Source organism: Astatotilapia calliptera, chromosome 10 (genome assembly GCF_964374335.1).
Source record: "Astatotilapia calliptera chromosome 10, fAstCal68.1, whole genome shotgun sequence".
Taxonomy (NCBI): Eukaryota; Metazoa; Chordata; class Actinopteri; order Cichliformes; family Cichlidae; genus Astatotilapia; species Astatotilapia calliptera.
The window spans coordinates 30908493-30930605 of record NC_137431.1 but is presented as its reverse complement, the minus strand read 5'-3'; the positions used below and the strand labels follow the sequence as shown (position 1 = coordinate 30930605).

Genomic DNA, 22113 nt, shown 5'->3' with positions numbered 1-22113 from the left:
AACTAGGAAACAATTGCTCCAAGTACTGACCAAAATAATGAGCCAATTGATGTACAAATATAGGTATCAACATGACCCTGCTGACTATTATTGGCACACTGACTATTATTCATCATTTATTTCATTTGTGATACCTGAAGAACTTTAAAAGTAGCCTGTTATTTCTGTAAATACTTCCTTGTTACCTTTGAACAAATAGGGGAAGAATAGAAACAAAATCAAAACAAAGACCAGGATGTGAGGGAAAAATAAAAGATTGATTGGACAGGAGGTTATTCGTTCTGTATCAGTATTAGTGGGCTAGCGCTGAGAGCTTCTGTGACAATGATTGTGACAAAATTGAGTAGCCTGTTAGCCCTCAACTTAGTAAAGGAAAAAGAAGACAGATGGCAAAAAGAGAAGGATTTAGAAGGACAGAAATAACACAATAGGGCAGGAATCCATTGTACACAAACAGTGTAATGTCAGGAGACATGGATATTCTGTGGACAAAGATGCCTGCGGTCTCAGTGAAACCAGTTAGACCTGCCAACCTGCCCAGCTACAGTAAATGATGAGCTTCAGCTTGGTGAGAGGAGAGAGGGATGAAGGAGGAGGGGTGGCGGTGCGGGGAGGTCAGCTCACTCTTCATTAGGCTGTAATTGAATTTCCACAGCCCGTGCAGGGAGGATGTTCAGCTCTCGCTCTCCCTGCAGGGGACTGTTGGCTTGCTCCAGCTTCCCAACCTCCCCAGTACTTTCAAGGTTAGCTCAGCTAATGGGCTAGTTTCTCCATGGATTTTTCTGCTCACCATCTGTCATCTGCATGTCTGACCATGTAGGCGAGTAGGTGCACACTCCATTATGTGATGCTGTGGTTACTAGAGAAAGAATACAGTAGGGGTGGGCAAAATAGCCCTAAAATTAATATCACAGAATTTTGAGAATTTACACTAACAAAATTTCTGAAATGATATAAAAAGCTGAACAGCGTTTTATTGATGCTCACAGCATGCAGACAGCAACATAAGTAGATGCATTAAGTAAAGGCATTTTCCATTATTCTTTTCCAGTGAGCTACTGTCACTGATGACATTCTTCCGAATTTGAAATGAGAATCTATTGAAACAAGATGCACCAGCAGCATTATAATGTAATAATGGTGAAGCAGCAGAAATCAAATGTAAGCACAAACTGTAAAATAACTGCTTAACACAAGTTTATCCATAACTGTCACATAATAAAACATACATTTTGTACAGATCTTGGTTTGAGCCTTTTAACCATTTGCTTTAACGCCCTCCTTTACGTCAGTCATTTCCATCCACCTCATGTCATATGGAGCGCATCTACTGAGTGCTCCAACGACTGGTGGAGTCATTTTAGATTTGGGTTGCAAAAGTTCCTAAAGTAGTCAAAAAGTTTGTTTCCACTTTTAGAGGATCATTTTCATGCAAAGTACTGTTTTGTTGGAGGTTGTTGAAGTAACTCGCTTTCCTGGCACTAAATCACTATCGGAGGCTGACACGCCCGGCCTGGTCTTATTGTTGTGCGCACCAGGAAAGGCATGGTGTTGCTATAGCAATATTATTGCCATTACGATGACATTTTTATATTATATAAAAGTTAATTGTGAAATAATCATAGAAGATATGATATGGAGCAGCTTTACTAGGAGTGCAGAATGCCACCTCTGTCCTGACTCAGAGGACTCAGCAGTGTCTTATTGTTAAAGCTGTTCACAGACTCCAAAAATGAGTCTGTAGGTGGCCTGTGTCTAAATCCTCAAGTGACTTTGAACAGTTATAAAAGAGAGTTGGTGTAAATTTTGTATTTTTGTATTTTCTTTTTTGTATTCATTGATAATGTGCAAAATAGAACTTCATAAACCTCTGCAATCTTTGTCTTTGTTTTTCACTGGTGGTAGACTATGGTATGGACTATGGCAGATTAAATGAATGAAAAAGTGCTAAATAATGTTTTAAAACATGAAGGTCCAGTGGGACACAGGCAAATGTCTCCTGGCTGCTAACCCTACAGAACTGGAAGCTATGCCACCAGTCTATTTCAGTGTCCTGACTAGATCCCTACGATGGGCACGTTGCCTCTCTGTGGTCGCTATTGTTTCAGCCAGTGCAAAGAAGAGCTGCAGGCAGTAGCCTCAAGGAATGGAGACTATACTTTAAAATCCATATAAATGGTGTACAGCATGTGCTTCTGAGAAGGTGACCCCAGTCGTTCTCAGTGTTCTTGTCTGCATTGCTCACCTGTCATGTCATGTTTAATTTGGGGGAGCTAATGTTGTTTCTCTAATAAAGCCGTTTTGAGGGCCAGGGGGTAAAAGGCGGTGCTTTTTGTATTTTTTTTATTTTTTTTATTTTTTTTTTTTATGTTACAGGAGAGGCTGTGCGAAGTAGTGGAGCATGTTATGTTTTATCAAGTGTTTGCCTTTTTAATTGGCGTATGCTTTAGAGATGAGAGCTGTTCTCTGGGGAGGCTGACTTCATTAGCACCTGTAAGCATCCAGATATGTTGGAGAAAAGTGAAAAATTGAGCGAGACAGAGAGCGGCACATAAAGATCTTTGTTTTCCAAAAAATTCTTGCCACAAAAGATTTCGATTCAAAACGTGTCCAGTGTTCTGTACCCAGCTGTGACTTACAGGGATCATTTGCATGTATATTAGTGCAAATGTCTGGCACTCTGCCAGTGTAAAGGAGACAATCTTAGTATCAAAATAATTATCCATATAGGTTAATAGTTGAGCACAAAACAAAAGAGAAGGGGAGGAACAGGGGAGAGAAATGTACAATGATATGAAAAATGGTCAATAATACAGGGGATAGTTTGAGCTGGAGAGCTGTTACTGTGCTTTAATGGCCTTCTCTGGAGAACAGAGCCCATTTGTCTGCTGTGCAATTTGGAGAAGGAAGAAACTCCAAAGTAAGCACCTGGAACAATTAGTGGCTGTACGCTAGCTGAATGTTCAGCTTTTCACCAAATCTGAGACGTGTTTTATTACCTCCTATGTAGGGATGGGTATTTATAAGATTTTCACGATTCCGATTCCATTTTCGATTCTGTTTAACGATTCGATTCTTTATCGATTCTCTTATCAATTCTTTTTTAAAAAGAAGATTAGCTTAGAACTTTGTTTTATATCTTCTCTTTGAACAAGATAGAAATTTAGAGGTAACATGGCCTTACAAACCCAACTGTGAGATCTTAAGAGATCCAGCCTACGGTTCTTCCATGGGGTGTCACAGGGTCCCCAGGAAAAAAATTTGTAAATATAAATTAATAAAATGAATACTCTTCTGTAGCAATAACAAAGTATAACATAAATTATTCTGTAGCAATTACACAAGAATATCCAGTAATGTCCCTGCCTACAATTAAACACATTCACTTACCGAAAATCGAGGGCATCTGCTGTGGCAAATGGGTGCAAGCCTTTGACCACAAACTTGTCTGTCCTGGCCTGAAAGGAGACTCTACCGGTAGACTGCAGCGACAACTGCCAGCATCTGAGCCAGCCAGACTCTGTCTGTCTCTTCGTGGTCGCCTAAATGCACAGTAATGGCAGGTTTGTAATAAGGCAGATCGCGCTAACATAATATGCACTGTTAGTTGATTATTTACCTGCCGCATTAACAGGAGAGGACGTGCAAACGTTACCGCTGCTGCTGGGTTGAGATTCACGAGTCGAGCGGAATTAAAAACACGACATTCATTTAAGGTCATCGTGTGTTTTGTGAACAAATACTTTTGCATATTCGTAGTGTTTCCTCCCTTAAATGAAATATCTACTTTGCAAGTATTGCAAGTTGCCCTGTTGTCATCCGTTCTCGTAAAGTATAATCAAACTTTTGAGCGTTTAAGCCGCTTAGGCGCCGTGTTTCCTGCCAGATAAATGACGCTCCGCAATGTGGTGACGTCATTCGGGGCGACTGGAATCAATAAGGGAATCATTTACAAAAATGGCAAACAATTCCAAGGAATTGGAACAGTGGGAACGGCAGTTTTCGATACCCATCCCTACTCCCATGCATATTGGTGTAACATTTGCTGCGGTCTGAGACTGTCTTGATAAATAGAACTTACCTTTAATGCACACCAAGTCACGTGATCACTCCTTGCTACAGCAAATGTTCCCTCTGTTTTCTTCAGGGCAGAGCTATTGTTTACTGGCCGCTTTATGTTACTAACCTGACCTGCAAACTTAGGGAAGTGACTAACAGAATAAGATGAGCAGTAGAACTGCTTCCCTGTGAAGCAGGGGTGTCCAACTCCAGGCCCCAAGGGCTGATGTCTTGCAGGTTTTAGATCTCACCCTGGGTCAGCACAACTGAATCAAATGATTAGCTCATTAACAGGCCTCTGGAGAACTTCAAGACATGTTGAGGCGGTAATTTAGCCATTTAAATCAGCTGTGGATCAAGGACACATCAAAAACCTGCAAACCTTGAGGCCTGGAGTTGGACACTCCTGCTGTAAAGGGTATATGGTTTCAGCGAGGGTGAGGAACTTGGATATTTGTGAGGGACTCAGATTTGAGCTGGTGCTCCTTCCACATTGGAAGAATCCAGTTAAGTTGCTTCTGATCTCCTGGACACCTCCTAGGTTTGGTGTTTTCGGCATGTTCACCTGGTGGGAGGCGTGGAGGGGGGGGAGTTGAATCCTTTTATAATAGGAAGTAACTGCTAGGAGGGAATTAAAGAAGAGACTAGAGAAACAAGATTATAACTATAAATATTTTTTTGGCAGATCAAGAACTAGACAGTCAAATTATGTGACAACAGGAGGCAGCTGACGTATCTTTAATCCCACATAACACTTCTTCAAAACAGACAATTAAGGAAGGCTTAAAATCACAAACCAAACCAATAAGTATATAAAACCCCTCCATTGACACTCAAAAGAGAAGTGTTTGTGTTTTAGTTTGCATCATGTACATTTGTTGGCATGAAGGTGTTTAAGCACACATGATAAGTGTTATTGAAAAATGACTTATTGATCCAAACATCCAGCGTGCCATCACGCTTTGCCATTTCTTTCCTTTATTCCTAAACGGTACATAGAAGAATACAAAGTGAGCAGTTTGATGGCTGTTGTTGCTTAACAAATAATAAAGCACATCATACAAAGACTAAAGAACTGAAGCATAGTTTTGAGAATTGATAGTATGAAAAATATTGCTTATGCCAAAGGAAAAAAGCATTTGTTTCCTTTCTGAATTCTTCTTCGCTTGGCCTGAAACAAAGGTTGGGTTATGAAAAAGCTAAATGTAGTTGAGCCATCGAGTTTAATTGATTTAAAAAATCACATTGGGAACCAAAAGCTTATATTTTCAATAAAATATTTTTTTGCTATTCCATTGTCAACAGAACCTGGATGATAGTATCTGTGACAAAACTTAAATTCTCAGGTCCAAGCTGGCAGTCTGTTCAGACCGTGGAAATGACTCTCAAGGACTAACAATCCCCACAGGGATATTTTTATAGCAGTCGACAGCAGCAGTACGGGGCTGCTTGACAGGATGAGGTTTGGAGATTTAGAGTGAGCACAGCATCAGTGCTGCCACGTTAGCAGTGACTCTGTCTTTGTAGCTGTTGCTGTTCTGTCTGTTTGGCCACTGGCTTCCTCTGTCATATCAAATGCTCCCACTTCTGCCCAGTTTCATCTTTTTTCATTGTTTACATTTATTTTTGTTTTTTGCAGACTACTTCTACAGCTTTAAGCGCAATGCGTAAGCATTTAGAGAGTTGGTGTATTTCAGAGAGTAAACATGGAAAACAGTCAAATGCGTCAATGCATGCATATTCCTTTCTCACTGGTCCAATCTTCCCAGAAAGCTCTTCACACCCCAATAATATGAGCTTGGTTTGAATTATAAAATGTTTGATTTTTGCTTGTAGCTAGTTGGAGAAATTTATAAATTCAGTGAATCAATATGTGAAGCATTTGTGATTCCTTCTGGGCCAACATGGAAACTATTTTTTAACCAGTTTTGCCATTTGGCTCCTTTCTGCTGTTTCTGTGGATAGAAAAGCAAAACATGGTCTGAATCAGGGCAGACTGACCTGATCAGAAGAGCATGCTCTCTGCTAATGCCTCGCTTTTAATGGATTCCCTCTTAGACGCACTGACTGAATTTTTTTGCAGGCTTGACAGTTGGTCAGACATATAAGAGGTCAATTTCACTCGTAGACCAGAAGAAATGGAATGCAAGAACAAATTTTCTTTAAAAAAAAAAAAAAAAAAAAAAAAAGGAATACAGAGACAGGAAATTGTCCTTGAAACATTACCACCTATAACCTAGAAAACAACTGGAAAGCACGGATGAACTTTTAGCCTTTAGTCTCTTTAAATCCAGATTCTGAGCTTGCTTGTTGGTTGGATGAAGAAATATGTTTGACTGTGAAGGATATTATTTAGAGTGGGTCTGAAATAACTACGCTCTAAATGCGGTCCACCGATATAAAATCCAAATAAAAGAGAAAACCAACCATTAGCTGTAATAAAGCCAAAGTGGTATCAACCATTAGTGAAGTCCCTTCTTCAGGATTCAAGGTGAACATCTGGGCTATCTTGGTGTTTTAAAAATGAATTAGAGCAATGGGTGGAACTGAGTCACAGAGGGCAATACGACAAAGTATTTTCTAGGGGGTTACTGATTAAGTGGCAATAAGGTCATTTTCTGTACTAAAAGAAGTCTCCAACAAGTGTAATTACCTCCTGCTTGGATCTAGTATCCTCCTTTTTAAGGCAACATTTTCCATGTACATGGTCCTACATGTATAAAACACATCTTACTTCTAGTGTCCTATTTAAGGGAAATGGAAGAAACATGGAAAAACCAAAGAATTGAAATATGCAGGAGAACTGAGGCAGCCCCATAGAGGCGGTAGTGTTTGCTGTGAAGCAGGAGCTTGTGTGCCTGTGCTCTAAATGTTTGACAGTGCTTGAAGGCAGAAACATGAAATTGTCCGTCCTCTCCTTGCTTTTCAAAATATTGCTTTCATCATTTTATGATGTGACAGCAAAGTGCACATCTGTAATACATCTCTTATCATTGGCTCAGTAGATATTTAAGCAGTGTATATTTTGTGTGACTGGGGAAGATGAGGGGGAGTGTTCTTGAAAAAGAAGGGGAAAAAAATCCCTCAGACTGGCTTATGTCATCACGGACTTTCCGTCAGCATCCTTCTTTTTTTATGACTGTTGCCAAAAAAAAAAAAAAGCTGCTTCAGATGTTTTCAGCTTTGGCTCAAAGAGAGGATGTGTGATAGAGTTCACAGAAGCAGCCGAATATTTTGGAGGAATAAATTAGCAGCTTGGTTCTTTGGTGCTGTGCCAAGACTTCTGGGAAGTAATCCAGCACGTTGGAAAGATGAGATTTGGATGACACATTGGATTCACTCTAATTTGAGGTTAATTGAATTGAAAATCCCCCCAGCTTCTACCAACACAACATATACAGGAAGGAATGATGAACTGTGTTATGGATGTGTTGGTTATTTTATACAGCTGGCGTTTCTGAACCCCTCAAAATATTCAACAAATCTGGATTATTGATCAGGATTACAGATGCTTCAGCTTTTTAGTCTTTGTTTTTTCTTCTTACTCTAAGGGGGTCTCTTAAAACTTTTTTTTTAAACAGGTTGCCGAATAGCTACAAGTAATGTAGAAAAAGTTTCCAAATAAGAGTCAAAATGAATGAATTCATATATGTAACAGACAAGAAAAAAATTTGTCATATGTTTAAAAACAAATTAGAATTTTGGTAAAATAGCAATGTTAATTGTTAGCTAGAGGATCAACAATCAACCAAATTGGTAGCTAATTTAGTCCATCAATGGGTAAAATAGCTAAAATTATAAAACAAGAAGACTGAAATTTATAGTAAAAAAATATGGTTAACATAGGACATTCCTAGCTAGTATAATGTCCAAAGTTGAAATGGCTACCATCATCATAATCATCTTAGTTAATAGTTAATTATGGTTAGCAGTTTGTTCTTTTTTTTTTTTTTTTTTTTTACCTACCAAGGTGGATAAATATGTTTTAGCAAAATCAATAAATAAAATGGATAGCTTAAATTGTTATGAAACTAGTTGTAAAGTTATATTTTAAAGTATGGCCAGCAGTTGATGGCTAGCTGCACTTGGGTTACTTTTTTTTTTTTTTTTTTTTAAATATTGACATTTTAGGCTAACAGTTGAAATAGCTAGCTAACAACCTAGATTAACTCTCAAACGTTTTAGCTTGACATAATGAAAAACTAGCAAGTGGGATAGTAGCTATTTAAAGAAGATGAAATACTAAGGCAACAATTAAACACCGGTTAAGACAGAAACCATACCTGTTAAACGGTAACCTGAAAGCAATGCATCAGTAAATGATGAGTTGTAAACGTCCACATACGGTTTAAACTGAATTTAAATTAACACATTTGCCACGTCATATCCACATCAGCAAATGTTTAAGGATTTTTATCCATTAAAATGGGTAAATATGCCATTGAAGGCGGAATATTTACCCTCATGCATAATTTTCATGACAAAACTTTTGTGATTTCCCCCAACCCCAGGTTTCTCATGGTTATAATACAGGGGATTTTTCATCTTTATATTAAACAAAAGATATTGCACCACAAGACCCTGTACACTTTTTAAATATTGAAAGGTAGTTTGTTCCAATCTTTGCAAATTTGCAAAACATTTTTGTTAAGCAAAATGAGGCGCGTTGAAGTTGTGGATAAAGTTAAGTTGATGTGATTAAATATTTTTATAGTTGATATTGTGATTTTTTTTATTTTTTTTAAAGTGAGTTTTTTTTTCTTGTTTAGCATAGTTTCTTTGCTATAATGTGTTTGGAAGGTGGTCTTCATGATTACTTTTGAGGTGCTACTAAAACTGGTATTTATTGCATGTACAGTATCTTGGTCAAATTCATATTAATCTTTTCTGTGATCTGGTGGTTCTGGGGCTGAAAGATCTTGGGAACCACTGTACCAGTTAAATACTTGCTCTGGTGCCCACGTTTCACCCTGACCTCTTCTTTTTTTCCCCTCTTAGTTTTATTGTTTGTGGTTTAATTCTAATAAATGACTAAGAGGAAGATGCATTCCTGGAACAGAAAGAGATTGAAGGCAGCGATTGTTTGTTAGTTCGGTAAATGGGGTCTACAGAACTGACCCCGGCATCGACGATGTCCGAGCCCTCTTCATGTCCTGGATTTCACATTCTAATAATGACTAATGTGTTTGCCGATGTCAGCCTGCTCTCATTAGAGTGATTTATAACCCTGGCAGTTTTCAGTAAACCAGAGGAGCCGTATTCCAATTTATTCAGGTCAAATTAACCATTCATAATTAGACACCATAACCTTTCCCGCTTTCCTTTCCTAGTCTGAATGCGCTTTACATGAAATGCAAATGTTCATTGTTTAATCTCCCTGCTTGTCATTAGGGAGGCTATGTAAGAATCGCCCCATGCAGGGCAAAAGTTTAGCCTGAATCAATCTCCTAATGCTTAATAGCTAATGGGCTGATTTATTGCCATGTAATGAAGGTGAAGGCCTTCTTTTCTCTAATGGTGGCATTGACCCTATGGAGCCCCTCAGCCATTATTCCAATGTCAAAACTGTGTAGCTTATATTATTGCTGCAATGACTCATTTTAATATAAAGTATATCACCTATAAACTTACTAATCTCCAATTACTCTACTTGGCTGTAGGAATTATTTGAAAGATTTTACAAGTACAGAATTGGCAAGTATTCTGAAATCTGTTACATTATATTGATTTTTTTTTTATTATATAATGAGACCTGAAACACACACACAGAAACATTTTGTATTAAGGTTGGGTGATTTTTTTTTTTTTTTTTTTTTTTTTTTTTCCTCCCCCTCAAAAAAATTTCCAACCAACCATAATCCATCCAACCACCAGTAACTGGTGATACATCCATGGAGATCTATGTATATCTGTGTCACAAGATTATGTTAAAGGCACATAGGTCATCAGGAGGGAGAACAACAGTGCTTATATTTTATCTCACTACATACATATTTGTCAGCCACAACATTAAAACCTCTGACAGGTGAAGTGAATAACATTGATCATGCAATAGCCTCCTGTGAGTCTTTGGGCTGTGATATGTCATGCATTTTGAGGTTACCTAGGCATGTACAACCTAGCTAAAGGCTATTGTACACTCCTCAGTGTCATTGGCTTCCCCCAGCAGGACATTATGTTCTGCCACAAAACAAACTGCCCGGGAACAGCTGAAGAAACATGACAATGAGCCCAAGGCACTGACCCAACCTCCAGCCTCCCGCCTCCCCAGATCCCAATCCAATCTAGAATTGGCACCATTCAGTGGACCTAGCCTCCTCCATAGAGGCTGCAGCCCACAGCCCACATGTCCCACAGGAGCTACTGCCAGCATTTTGGTTACAAACACCACAGGATATCCCCAAAGGTCCTGTTGTAATGCCCCAGACAGGTCAGAGGCATTTTGGTGGCGTATAAGGAAACAACCCAATGTTAGGCAAGTGCTTTCAGAACTTTTCCAACTATCAGAACTTATGCCAGTTTTAATTGGATTGAGAAGTGGGGCACGTCGGGTTGTCGGTCTATCACAGGACCAACAGGGAGAGACAGAAAGTTGATTTCATTATCACTTTGCTAAATAAATTATTTCCTGGCTTTAAAGTATTTTTTTTAATATTTCAAATTGGATAGGGCTAATTAGAGCCAGACCACTTGAGGCGGGCTGCATCTCAATTGAGGCCTTCAGGATTACGTAGCGGAGACCTCTGTGACAGTTTGATAGACAGCACCTCTCACTCTGGTCTTGATTACTGCTGTTGTCTAATTCGCTTTGCTTTGCTTTAATAATGTCTGATTGGGGAGTGTTTGGACCAGGTCCTGTCTCTTTGGACTAGCTGGGAAATGATGGTGAATTTTGGTGTTAGGCTTCAAGTGATGAGCTGTCATCTTCTTAGCCTCAGTTTCATTAAAAAGTTAATGAAAGTTAAAAAAAAAAAAAGGATGAAGGGAAAGTGTGAGGATGGAGACAAATCGGAGGACCAGCTGGCGTCTGGTTTGTTGGTTTTGGCCAGTTCTCCCATTTTCAGTGCCTCTGATGTCTGTTGGGATTAGGAGTACCTCTCCAAGAGGCAATGGCTGCCAAGCAGCATCAGAACAGAGACGAGCGGAATGAGGGATGAAGGTTGGGAAGTGAAGCAACAAAGGTAGAACAAAAAGTGAAAGAATTACAGCTGGAAAGAAACAACTGAGTGCAGAGATAAAGACACTGTCAGTCATTTGAGCAGCTGCAGATTACAGTTTGAAGGTGTAAAAGGACTGCCGCCTTTCCTCCTTCTACCCTTCTGATATTCAAAATCCAATTAGTGGACGTGTTAGAGGGAGCTCCTTTGTGACAGTGGGCCATTTGTAAGGAGGAACACTGACAGAGGTAATATTTTAATGTAAAGCGTATCTTCCTTTATTATGTATATAATGTTCTCTTTTTGTAGTCCTGAGAAATGTTCTTGTTCACATTTTTGATGTTGATGCAGAGAAGAGGTGCAAAAGAGAAGAAAAAATGGTACAATGAGGCACATTTATTTGTCTGAGTCACACTGGACCTCATTCGTGTATTACTATGAATGATTTAGACTTCTTTAAATAGAGGCGATATAGTGATGGGCTTGTGATGTGCCTGCAAAAATTTTGCTTGAAGCCTCAATGGTGTCCCTTCTATGTTAGTTAGTTCTGTGTTAGCTTTTTGGGGAGCTGGAAGCTACCATGTTTGGACAAGAGGGTGAAGTACCAAAATGATGAGCTTGGATAGGTATTTGCACATGAAACTTGTATGAACAATTCACAGAAACACATGTTTTACTCTGTTAATTGGTGTTGAGAAACTATTAGTGCTAATAAAATGGTAGACTCTAACTTAACAGAATGGAAACACAACCCATCTTTGCTGTGTTTGATACTTCTGTGCAGGCTTCTTTTTTTTAGCCCCAGAGATTGCAGCATGGATATTGTTCAATGAAAGCAGAGTTTGTTGGGTTTGCAAGGTCTTAACTTTATAATGTAATGTGTCCTAATATATTGTGAGTTAGCACTAAATAAATACATTTTTAATTGAGTTGGTCAGTACCTTAGAATGGTGAAGGCACACTTTGATCATGACGTCTTTCTTCTTCTTCAAAAAACCCAAGCCTCTGCAAATGATTTTTGACCTCAAACCATGTGCTCAAAGAGACTTGATGTGACATTTGTTGCGTTTTTGTTTTCTGGCGCTGTAGTTTGACTGTTTGGTGAGCTGGAACATGATCCTCTGCAGAGTCACTGTAGACGTCAGATTTGGAGGCAATTAAATCATTTGTCTAACAGTAGACAGATGGATTAAAAGACAGTGCTGAGTCATGTCTGTCTGTTGGAGACTATTTAGGAAGCACAATTTGTTTGGTTTGCTTTTCCAGTGCATCTGTTTTGTCTTTGCTCACAGTGGATAACATTATAACTGCGACCATTCACGTCCAGTTGGTTTGTAACATATAGCGTCTTATCAAGATGTTCCCCTTTTGAGGTTTAAGTGCAAATGATTTTTTTGGTGGTTACTGAATATTTAAACAGAAAGTGAAAAGCGATGGATGGATTGAGGTGGAGTACATTCAGTTTTCTACTACAACACTGGACTTTCTGGGTTTTTCTCTGCAATGGTTGACAGCTTTAGAAACATTAACACTAGACAGATGGCCAGTGAAACATGGCTTTAAGTGTGACTTATTTTTATATTTATTGACCTGTCACAGCTGACTGGGCGTTTGAGCAGAAAGACTTAAAGGCTCCATTTAGAGCAGGATTGATTTCTGTCAAAGACGAGCTGTGATGAAAGATTGGAGAAAATGTGCATGTATAAGCCCAGTCTCTGATTGATTGACGCTTTCAAGTTGCCCTGTCTTTATATATATGTCGCCATATATATAGATCCCCCCCCCGACACACACACACACACACACACACACACACACACACACACACACCATCCACCCTGTTCCAGTGTATTTGCCATTTTAGGCGATGGAACTGACCATTTGACTGACACCTCACTCTGGGTTGAGATTTACTGTCACTGCTGCTAGAGAAACACGGGAAAATGGCACAGCTGCCATGCATAGGACCAGTGGCTCAGACATGAACTTTAATAAAACTCTTTGATCGTGTAATTTACTCAGTGAAGGGATTGTTGTTGGGAAAAGGGTCCATAATGGGACATTATGAGTTTTGGGTAGAATGAACATCATCACAATTTTGGCAGCAGCACTGTTTCTTTTTGTTTTGTGTTTTTTGTATTTCTTGCCAAAAGCCTTTATGACCGCACATTAGAGGGGCTGATTTAATTCTTTTTTCATTCCTCGCAGTTGGTTTCTTCCTCTTGAGGGTAACATTCTGTCTAATGACTGCAGATATAAAAAAAAAAAGGAAAAAAAAGTCAGTGAGTGTAGAAAAGTAAGTAATATAAAGTTTTTCTCTGTATGGGTGAAAGTACGTTATGATGTAGAGGCCTTAAGGGGGACATTTCAGTGTGGAGCATGTGGCAGCAGCAGATGTCGTGTTTGATGGTGACAGCTAATGGGTTAGTTTTCTTTTCATGTTTTTTGAAGAGCATTTTTGTTGTGAGGGTTTCCTATTTGTGGACAGTTTTCTGAAGCAGTTCATGCCAGTAGATCCGTATTTACCTGCACGCATTAACAAGGTATGATATTGATCCTCTCTATACCATTATGGCATTTTTTTTTCCACTCTTTAAATTATGCTCTCTCTCATGTTGTCTCTTCAGAACACCTTAAGGTGGCACTAGAGGAGTACATGGTACGGCTGCCAAAGGTTCGCATCCTGAGGACCAAGAAGAGGGAGGGTCTGATCCGGACTCGCCTGCTTGGAGCAGCTGCTGCTAAAGGAGAAGTCCTCACCTTCCTAGACTCGCACTGTGAAGCCAATGTGAACTGGCTGCCTCCACTGCTGGGTGAGGACTTCATTATTGAGCCATGACCCTTAACATGAGCCCAATCCTCAACCGGCCTGCACTGTGTGCCTAGGTCATAACCTTAGTGATGGCTGCTCTTTACGTGTGACGTTAAACTCATTTTGGGGAAAAATAAAAATTCAAATTCAAATTTTATTTGTCACGTACACAGTCATACACAGTACGATATGCAGTGAAATGCTTAGACAACTGCCCGTGACCTAAAAAAAAGAAAAGGCTATGAATAAGAGGAAATAAATATGAAAAATTAAAAAGGGTAAATTTAACTAGGAAGGAATAAAATATAAATTAAGGTTAAAAATGAAATAACTGTACAACACAATTTAGAATGAAGGGTAAATTTAACTGGGAAAGAATAAGATAAAATATATAAATTAAAGTTGAAAATAAAATAACTGTACAACAAAATACACAATACACAGCATAGAACTATATAAGAATGTATGAAGAAATATAAATAAATAAATATAAAAAAATATATATATATGTGTGTATATATATATATATGTATATATATATATATATATATATATATATATATATATATATATATATATATATATATATACCGTAATTGTCGGGCTATAAGCCGCTACTTTTTGCACAAGCTTTGAACCCTGCGGCTTTTAGTCAGGTGCGGCTTTTCTATGGATTGTCCATGATTTTTGTCATATCGTAAGACGATTTGTTTTGTGTGTTCCGCTGTTGTACGGCACTACGTTGCCTGGCGGAAGGATCGGGGTTCAAGAGTGGTATGTTAGTCACATGTCCGTCCGCCAGGCAACGTAGTGCCGTACGAAGTAGCGCGAAAAACAAACTTCATAGTAGCGGTACGCGTTCAGCGGGAGTTGTGGATGATGAGCGGCGATAAACTTGCAAGTTATGCCCAAAAAGCAAGTTATGCCCAACTCCACCGGTGGATTCTGACAGCGTGGAAAAGTGTGAAAAAATCCACGATCACCAACGGATTTTGAAGGGCTGGACTGCTGCATGATGGAGAGGAGGACACCGCCACGGCCCTTCTGAGGGTGTTCGACTCTGACACTGACAATGAGGATTTCTTTGGTTTTGAAAGTGACAACGAAGGAGAGAAGAAGAGTGGATGATGAAGCCATCCTGAGCCTGTTTGTATCCGACACTGGAGAAGAGGACTTTGGTGGTTTTAGTGCGCAGGAAGAAGAGAAAGATGGTGAATGACTGACTTTTCTTCTTGTTAAAGCCGTGTCACTGCACCTGAGCCTAAAAGGTAGTCCGAATCTATTTTTCTGGTGTGCTGTAGGCTACTGTTATGTACTACATGTGCAAATATGTACCCATAACTTGTTTTTCAAAATATTAATAAAAGGGGTGTCTCCAAACAGCCATCTCTTTCCTGACAATTCGCTTTGTGCATATTCTCTTACATATGATAAGTCAACATTGAAACACCTGCGGCTTTTAGTCAGGTGCGGCTAATGTATGTACAAAACAGGATTTTCCCCTGATTTTAGCTTGTGCAGCTAATATTTAGGTGCGCTTTGTAGTCCGGGAAATACGGTATATACACAATAACAGCAGCTGTACAAGTGTAAAAGTGTCCAAAAATCTATTAAATACGATTTTAAAAAATAGAATAAAATATACCAAAAAGTGGGAAATTTGCTGGGCCAAAAAATTAGACAACAGCTCTCACTCTTCATTGCCTCATTACAACAACCATCATGTTTGTTTTAATGTTTCAAGCACATCTGCTCTTCATCAGATAATGAATGTTGTTGGTCATGTGAGCTCATCACGTGAAGATGTCCATTCAGAGCCCATATATTACATAGTTGCTAGATAAATAACATCTCAAAGTCATGTGTGGGTGGTGCATTACACACTGTTAACTGTCTGAAATATTATTGAATCTCTGAATAAGTAAATAAATAAATTCATCCAAGAAAGAAAAATGTAACACTTGGGGGGTAAAAGCACTAAAAAATAAATGAAAAATGAAATAAAAAATGAAGGTTGTATCATTGTATACAGACAGCCAGAAGCTGAACCAGCCAGACATAAAAATACAAGGGATCATAAAAAAAACTAAAATAACATCAATTTATTGATTGAGACCTTTAGGAGCCAAAGTGTAAATCCAGAAGTGTTCTTATTGTTAGAGTAAAGTGTTCTCTCCTTGGGAGATGTACATGCTCAGTGCCAGCATAACTCAAGCAAGCCACAGTGTGATTCATACGCTTGGTGATTAGCAGCTGAACTTTCCTGATCATGCTTTCTTGTAGCACTCGATGTTTATGCCAGCCCACACAGACATTTAAGCATACATATCACATTTTGAAATCCAGGATATGAGTTAGAATGAGTAAAGAATACTCATTCTATGGGCTTGGACTGCATATGGTTTCCATGTAATGTGATCATGTGACCAGCAGCATTTGATCTAAGGTGCCTCTACTCTGTGTATTGCTGTCTGAAGGGCAGGTCTGTTTGTTACAACTACCCGAGGTGTGTGAGCTAAAATGGTAAATGTGCTTATCAGAAAAGTGTTTGATATCATTCAAATGAGAAGTAGGGTCATTTTCTGACTCCTGTGGGATCTAACCTGCTGTAGTCAGAGGAGTGGCTCCCTTACTGACGACTAGAAAAACCGCAGGTTTACGACATTTTTACATCTGTACGCTGCTTCGATTATGCGCACACAACTAATGACAACACAATGACACATGTAAAATAAGTGAGCGTTATAATTCATCCATTAGATTTCAGCCAGTCACAAAGCAATAAATCTAAGCTAGATGGAGCTGAGAGATATGAGGCGATGGTTACTGATTTATACTGAAACCTTTTAACCTTTTTTCCTGTAAAAGTAAATGGTAGAAAAAGAAATTAATATTTTGTAAAAAATTATCAATCATTTTATTTGTTCCTAAAAACATGTTTTTTACCAATGGTAAAAGATAAATCATGGTAAAAATGGTCAGGATTGATACATTTCAGTTTGTAACACAGGAGCAAATTTTCATTTTGTACACACACACACACACACACACACACACACACACACACACACACACACACACACACACACACACAGAGTTTCACCAGTTGTTTAAACAGCCCACCGACCCCTCATAACCTGCAGTCTGTGGACAGGAGGGTGGGTAGGCTTTGCTTGGCTGTAAAAGGTCTAAAGCCACAAAGCTTGGAAACGACTTTTCTGCACCATCTGTTGTCATAACCTGCTCGCCATCGTGTGTGCCTCCTTCTGTCCCTCTCAGACCGAATCGCCCAGAACAGGAAGACTATCGTATGCCCGATGATTGATGTCATCGACCACGACAACTTTGGCTATGAAACACAGGCGGGCGACGCCATGCGAGGGGCGTTTGACTGGGAAATGTATTACAAGCGGATCCCGATCCCCACAGAGCTGCAGAAGGACGACCCCAGTGAACCCTTTGAGTGAGTGACTCTGATACTTGGTTAGGGATTTTTTTTATTTTTATACCCATTATCTGATTGTGCCATGACTAAATGCATGCATCTGTTCCATGGGTGACCCCAGTGGGACTTAAAGCTTTTCAACTGGGTTTGTCTGAGCTGTGCACCTCTGAATGATTTACACCACACCGTGTTTATTCACTGAAGGTCTTTGTTGGCACTGCTATGCTCATACACGCGTTTACACCTGAGTGTTGCATAGGATGGATACTAAAGCACTCGACTACTGCCCCATTAAGCTGCAAAACATGAAAATGAATTCCATTTCCAAAGTGGATAAATGCCAAAATCCCAGTCTTACATTCCAGAGTGTACAGAGAAATGGAAGCTTTCTCGGATTTCAATGAACGAGTGTGGCGGTGAAGTGAAGCTGCCAGCTCGCTGTCTTAAATGTTGTCTCTGATTTTTAATGCCAGTACAATATCTATATCAAAAGCTATGTCATTATAAAAGACTGATTATGTTGCAGCACTGAACTATGACTTACTTGGTTTTTCTTGTCAGGTAGGGTTTATGAGTGGGAAAAGAGCGACATTCAGCTATTTTTATATTATTTTGCTACTTCAGTTAGGGCAGAGCTCTTCAAGGAATTACTTAACCTTTACTTTTAGCTGCTATTGTATTAGCTTTTATGCAGCAATAGCTTAAAAACAGATCTATGTAGATCTGTGAGTTCTAGAGTTAAAACAATTTAGAGATCGGTGGATATTTAGGTCATTTCACAGTCACCTCATGTTTTATACAGCATGACAATTCCAAAAAATGCAGTTTGTCAAATGGCCTCAAACTAAGTCAAACTCTAGCTAATAAGACGAAACTTTATAAAAATGAAATGGGAAGTGATTCATTTATTTATTTTTCTAACTCAGCCATATAGAGATATTGAGAGACGGGTGCCTTCGCTGGGCTGCAGCTCAGCTTATTCAAGTCATTAGGTCCACTTCCAACAAACACAGTTGGAAGTGGACCTTCCAACTGCGTTTGTGCTATTTGGAGCATTTGTAATGCAGTTGTCTGGCAAATCATGTGGCCCACTGTGTGGTTAATTGTACTAAAAACCCACTGAAAATGTCTATGCTTCAGGTTTGGTGAGTGAAATTCTACCCAATTATTTGTACCTGCAGTAATTAGCAGGTATTGGTGTCTGTGTTGGACCCATGTGGTGCCTGGGTGCTCTTTGCACTAATTGACATTGCTAGCTTAGATGATAACTGGCACTCGACTAGGGCTGGGCCATATCATACTGTTCACGGTAATACCGGTATAATGTTGGGCAAAGATAAGAAAATGAAATATCGCGATAGAATATGGGTAAAACGCGCAGGCGCAGTGCCTTTGTTTTCATACGCACATGGCGGAAAAAGCATGGCGGCGATGGAGAATGAGAAGGGCGAAAGTGGATCGTTGAATGAAACGGATGAACCAGAATTGGTTTGTAAAAATGCTCCAACTTCAGTGGTGTGGAACTGGTTTAGCTTTCGTCCGTCAGATACACAACAAAGCACTATTTTTGGTAGAGCATGCTAGCGGTCCGTTGTTGTTACCGTATTTTTTTTGGAAAATACGGCGCACTTAAAATCAATCCTTTAATTTTTCTGAAAATCGACAGTGCCCCTTATAATCCCGTGTGCCTTATGTATGACTTCTGGTTGTGTTTACTGACCTCGAAACGATTTTATGTACACGGCGCTCAAAAATCTGTCAAATGTTTCAGTACGACTTTGCTGAGCTACGAAGCCGCACCGCGGCGTAATTGTCGGAGCATTACGGCTGTCATAGGCAGGCGCCTCGCGGAGTGATACGTACTGTGCTTCAACATAATGTTACCGTATTGTGTGTGTATAACCTCTTTTTAAGTTTTGTGCATATTACACATGGTTATGCTGAGGATGTGTCGGCCAGTTTCCACTGGAAACGCCTTTTGGTTAAACTGTCAGCAAGGAATTTGCATTTGCACTGTTACATTTTTATATAACTTTAATGCACATAAAAAAAAAAACAGCTGCTTGTTTAAGTGAAAATACATTGATGTTTTTTGTTTTGTTTTTGTTTTTTGCACCAATAAAGTTGAGGAGTTGTAAAGTATTTTGTCTAGTGTGAATTATATCGTCAGTTATATCGTTATCGCAAATTTTCAAATGTATATCGTGATAAATATTTTTGGTCATATCGCCCTGCTCTACACTCGACCCTCTCCCTTAAAAGCAGGATCCTAAAAAAAACAAACAAAAAACATATTGGTGATGACCACGATGCTGAAAGTGAACATCACAACCCAATGAGTGACATCATTGTGACTACAGTTGTCCCTCATATGGAGTTTTTTTAAATTGTTTATGTTGACGTTTCAAGCTGTTGGTTGGACAGAATGAGCTGAGACATTTTTGTGTGTGTGTTGTTATTTTTTGATAATTTGTGAGTCTCTTGTTTAAATGATTGGCTGCACATGTAGTTAACCATTTGAGTGTTGTCTATAAAGTTTCTTTTAAACAAAGATCAGTCACAGATTAATGTGTTTACAGTGTCATTGGATATTATTGGAATGTTTTGACCTTACAATATAAAGTGCCTTGAGGCCACTTTTGTTGAATTGATTCCCCGGCAACACTGCCTCTCTGCAAAGAAGCCTAATAGGTTTTTGCCATACTTTCTTCCCCTTTCTGTACCTTTTAAGTAATGGACGCTGAAATAAATAAATAAATAACCAAATAACTGCATGGGATGCCAAACACTCCATTTGTGAGCTTTGAGGGATTAGTTAGACATTTGTCTATGTTTGGATGCCAGAGAATATTTGACTATCCTGGGGAAATGCTGTAGGCATGATCAGGCGGTAATGCAGGAGGATAAGAAACTAAAGAAGAAATGAGCTGCAGAACAATCAGAATCAATCCTCATTTCGTGAATTAGTCTGCTCTTCTTACCCAATGAAATGACCTTCATCAGTGCAAATCCAATTTGAGTCGCAAAGATTTTCATTTTCACTCTGACATTGCAGCAGTGGAGAACGAGGCATGGTGGGCTGGCAAAATCCATCTCGGAGGTGTGCGTGCGTGTGTGTTTGAGGGTAATGGAGTATGATTTTTATCCCCGTCCTCATACCTCTGTCACTGTCCCTGTCCCTTTTGTTAATGCCATCAACACTCCCTTCATTTGTCTCTCCCCCCCTCGCTCTCTGTCTCTCTCTCTCTGCTTCTTTAAGTTTCATTTAGCAGTTAGCTCAGGCTAACAAGGTCAGTAGACTGAAATGGAGAATATCAACTTGAGCATTTGTAGTTTAATCTCAGTTGTTTGTTAGAAAGACCTGGACCATGCTGTCCTTTACCTCAAATACACCCAGAGATTCTGTTCCTTTGTAGGAATTGATACTTTGTCTGAGAAGATGGTCTAAAACGAGCAAACTTACCATTCATCAGTTGCAGTTAAAACAATAAATAAAAGTACAAAACTAACAGGACAATAAATATAATTTTCACAGGTCTGACAAATGCTGTTAACAACTTTGCCAAAATCAAATGTAACTTAAAGGTTATGAAATCATGATTTAATTTAAACATAATTGTTGTGGTATCATCAATCTGATTTACTCTGACAGCAGTCAAATGGGTACAGAGATTTTATATTCTGGCAAATGTACATGTTGAGCCCAGTACTTTACTTATGGTATTGCATTTTCTTGCTGCTTCTGGCCTGTTAAGGTCACTTTAGTCGATGCCGGTCAATATTAATTCAGTAGAGCTGCTCTGTGGCGGAGGGCTGAAGTCTGTACTGTGCAAATCCAATTTGCCATTTCCATTTCTATTGTGATTTTCTTTTATTGAAAAGAAATAAAGTTTAATGTTGACATGCGTAGGAAGGTAATTACAGGCATTCAGAGTGGTGGAATTTCCGTTCTCGTCTTTAAACACTACAGCAGTGTTTCGCAAACCCGGCTGGACAAATTTGTGGCCACCATCACACCGGTCGATGTTCAGCTTGCACTTCACAGTGTGGGTGAACAGGTAATCAAAAAGAGTCTGTATGGGGTCCTGGTACTAGCAGATGGTCTGCAGACTTTCACTGTGTGTGTGTTTGTGTCTGTTCAATATAAAGTAATGACATTTTTAAAGTAAATAGACTGTCCTGTCTGCACATGAGACTGGGACCCACGCTCTGGACAGATTGTTTTTAGTGTGCTACAACACTGAATTACGTTGACAAGGCGAAGACGGACCCACATTACAAAAGCAAAGAGGATCTTCGGTAGTGCTGGCTATCCACTTCATCCATCTTAAAAGGTTGACCGAGTCAGGTAAAGCATGAGATACTTAAAGACCTTTCAGGTAGTGATTGATCTGGAAATGGATCAGAATATATTTTTGTTTATTTTGTGGTTATTATCAAGAGATTGGGGTATTTTTGTCCCCCCTTTCTTGTACTTTATCCTCACTATAGAAGAACCATGTTATGGAGAGACACATTGACCCAAAAATAATGACGTTAACTGTGGTTCTGCACAGTTGCTACTCCTCTAAAAACCACAGTACTAAGAGCAGTGATGGGATTAACGGTGTTGCTTTTTTTCAGTAAGGAGTAATCTAAAG

At 39.2% G+C, this 22113-nt stretch overlaps 1 protein-coding gene across 2 annotated transcripts in view; it reads left to right on the top strand.

Annotated features, from left to right (window-relative positions):
* LOC113017693 (polypeptide N-acetylgalactosaminyltransferase 10-like) overlaps nt 1-22113 on the top strand; it is a 121979-nt gene that overhangs the window by 66317 nt on the left and 33549 nt on the right. For both annotated transcript variants that reach the window (XM_080307335.1, XM_080307336.1), the window contains exons 5-6: nt 13844-14029; nt 17308-17491. In XM_080307335.1, coding sequence (XP_080163461.1) covers nt 13844-14029; nt 17308-17491 — 370 coding nt within the window. The remainder of the gene's footprint in view (nt 1-13843; nt 14030-17307; nt 17492-22113) is intronic.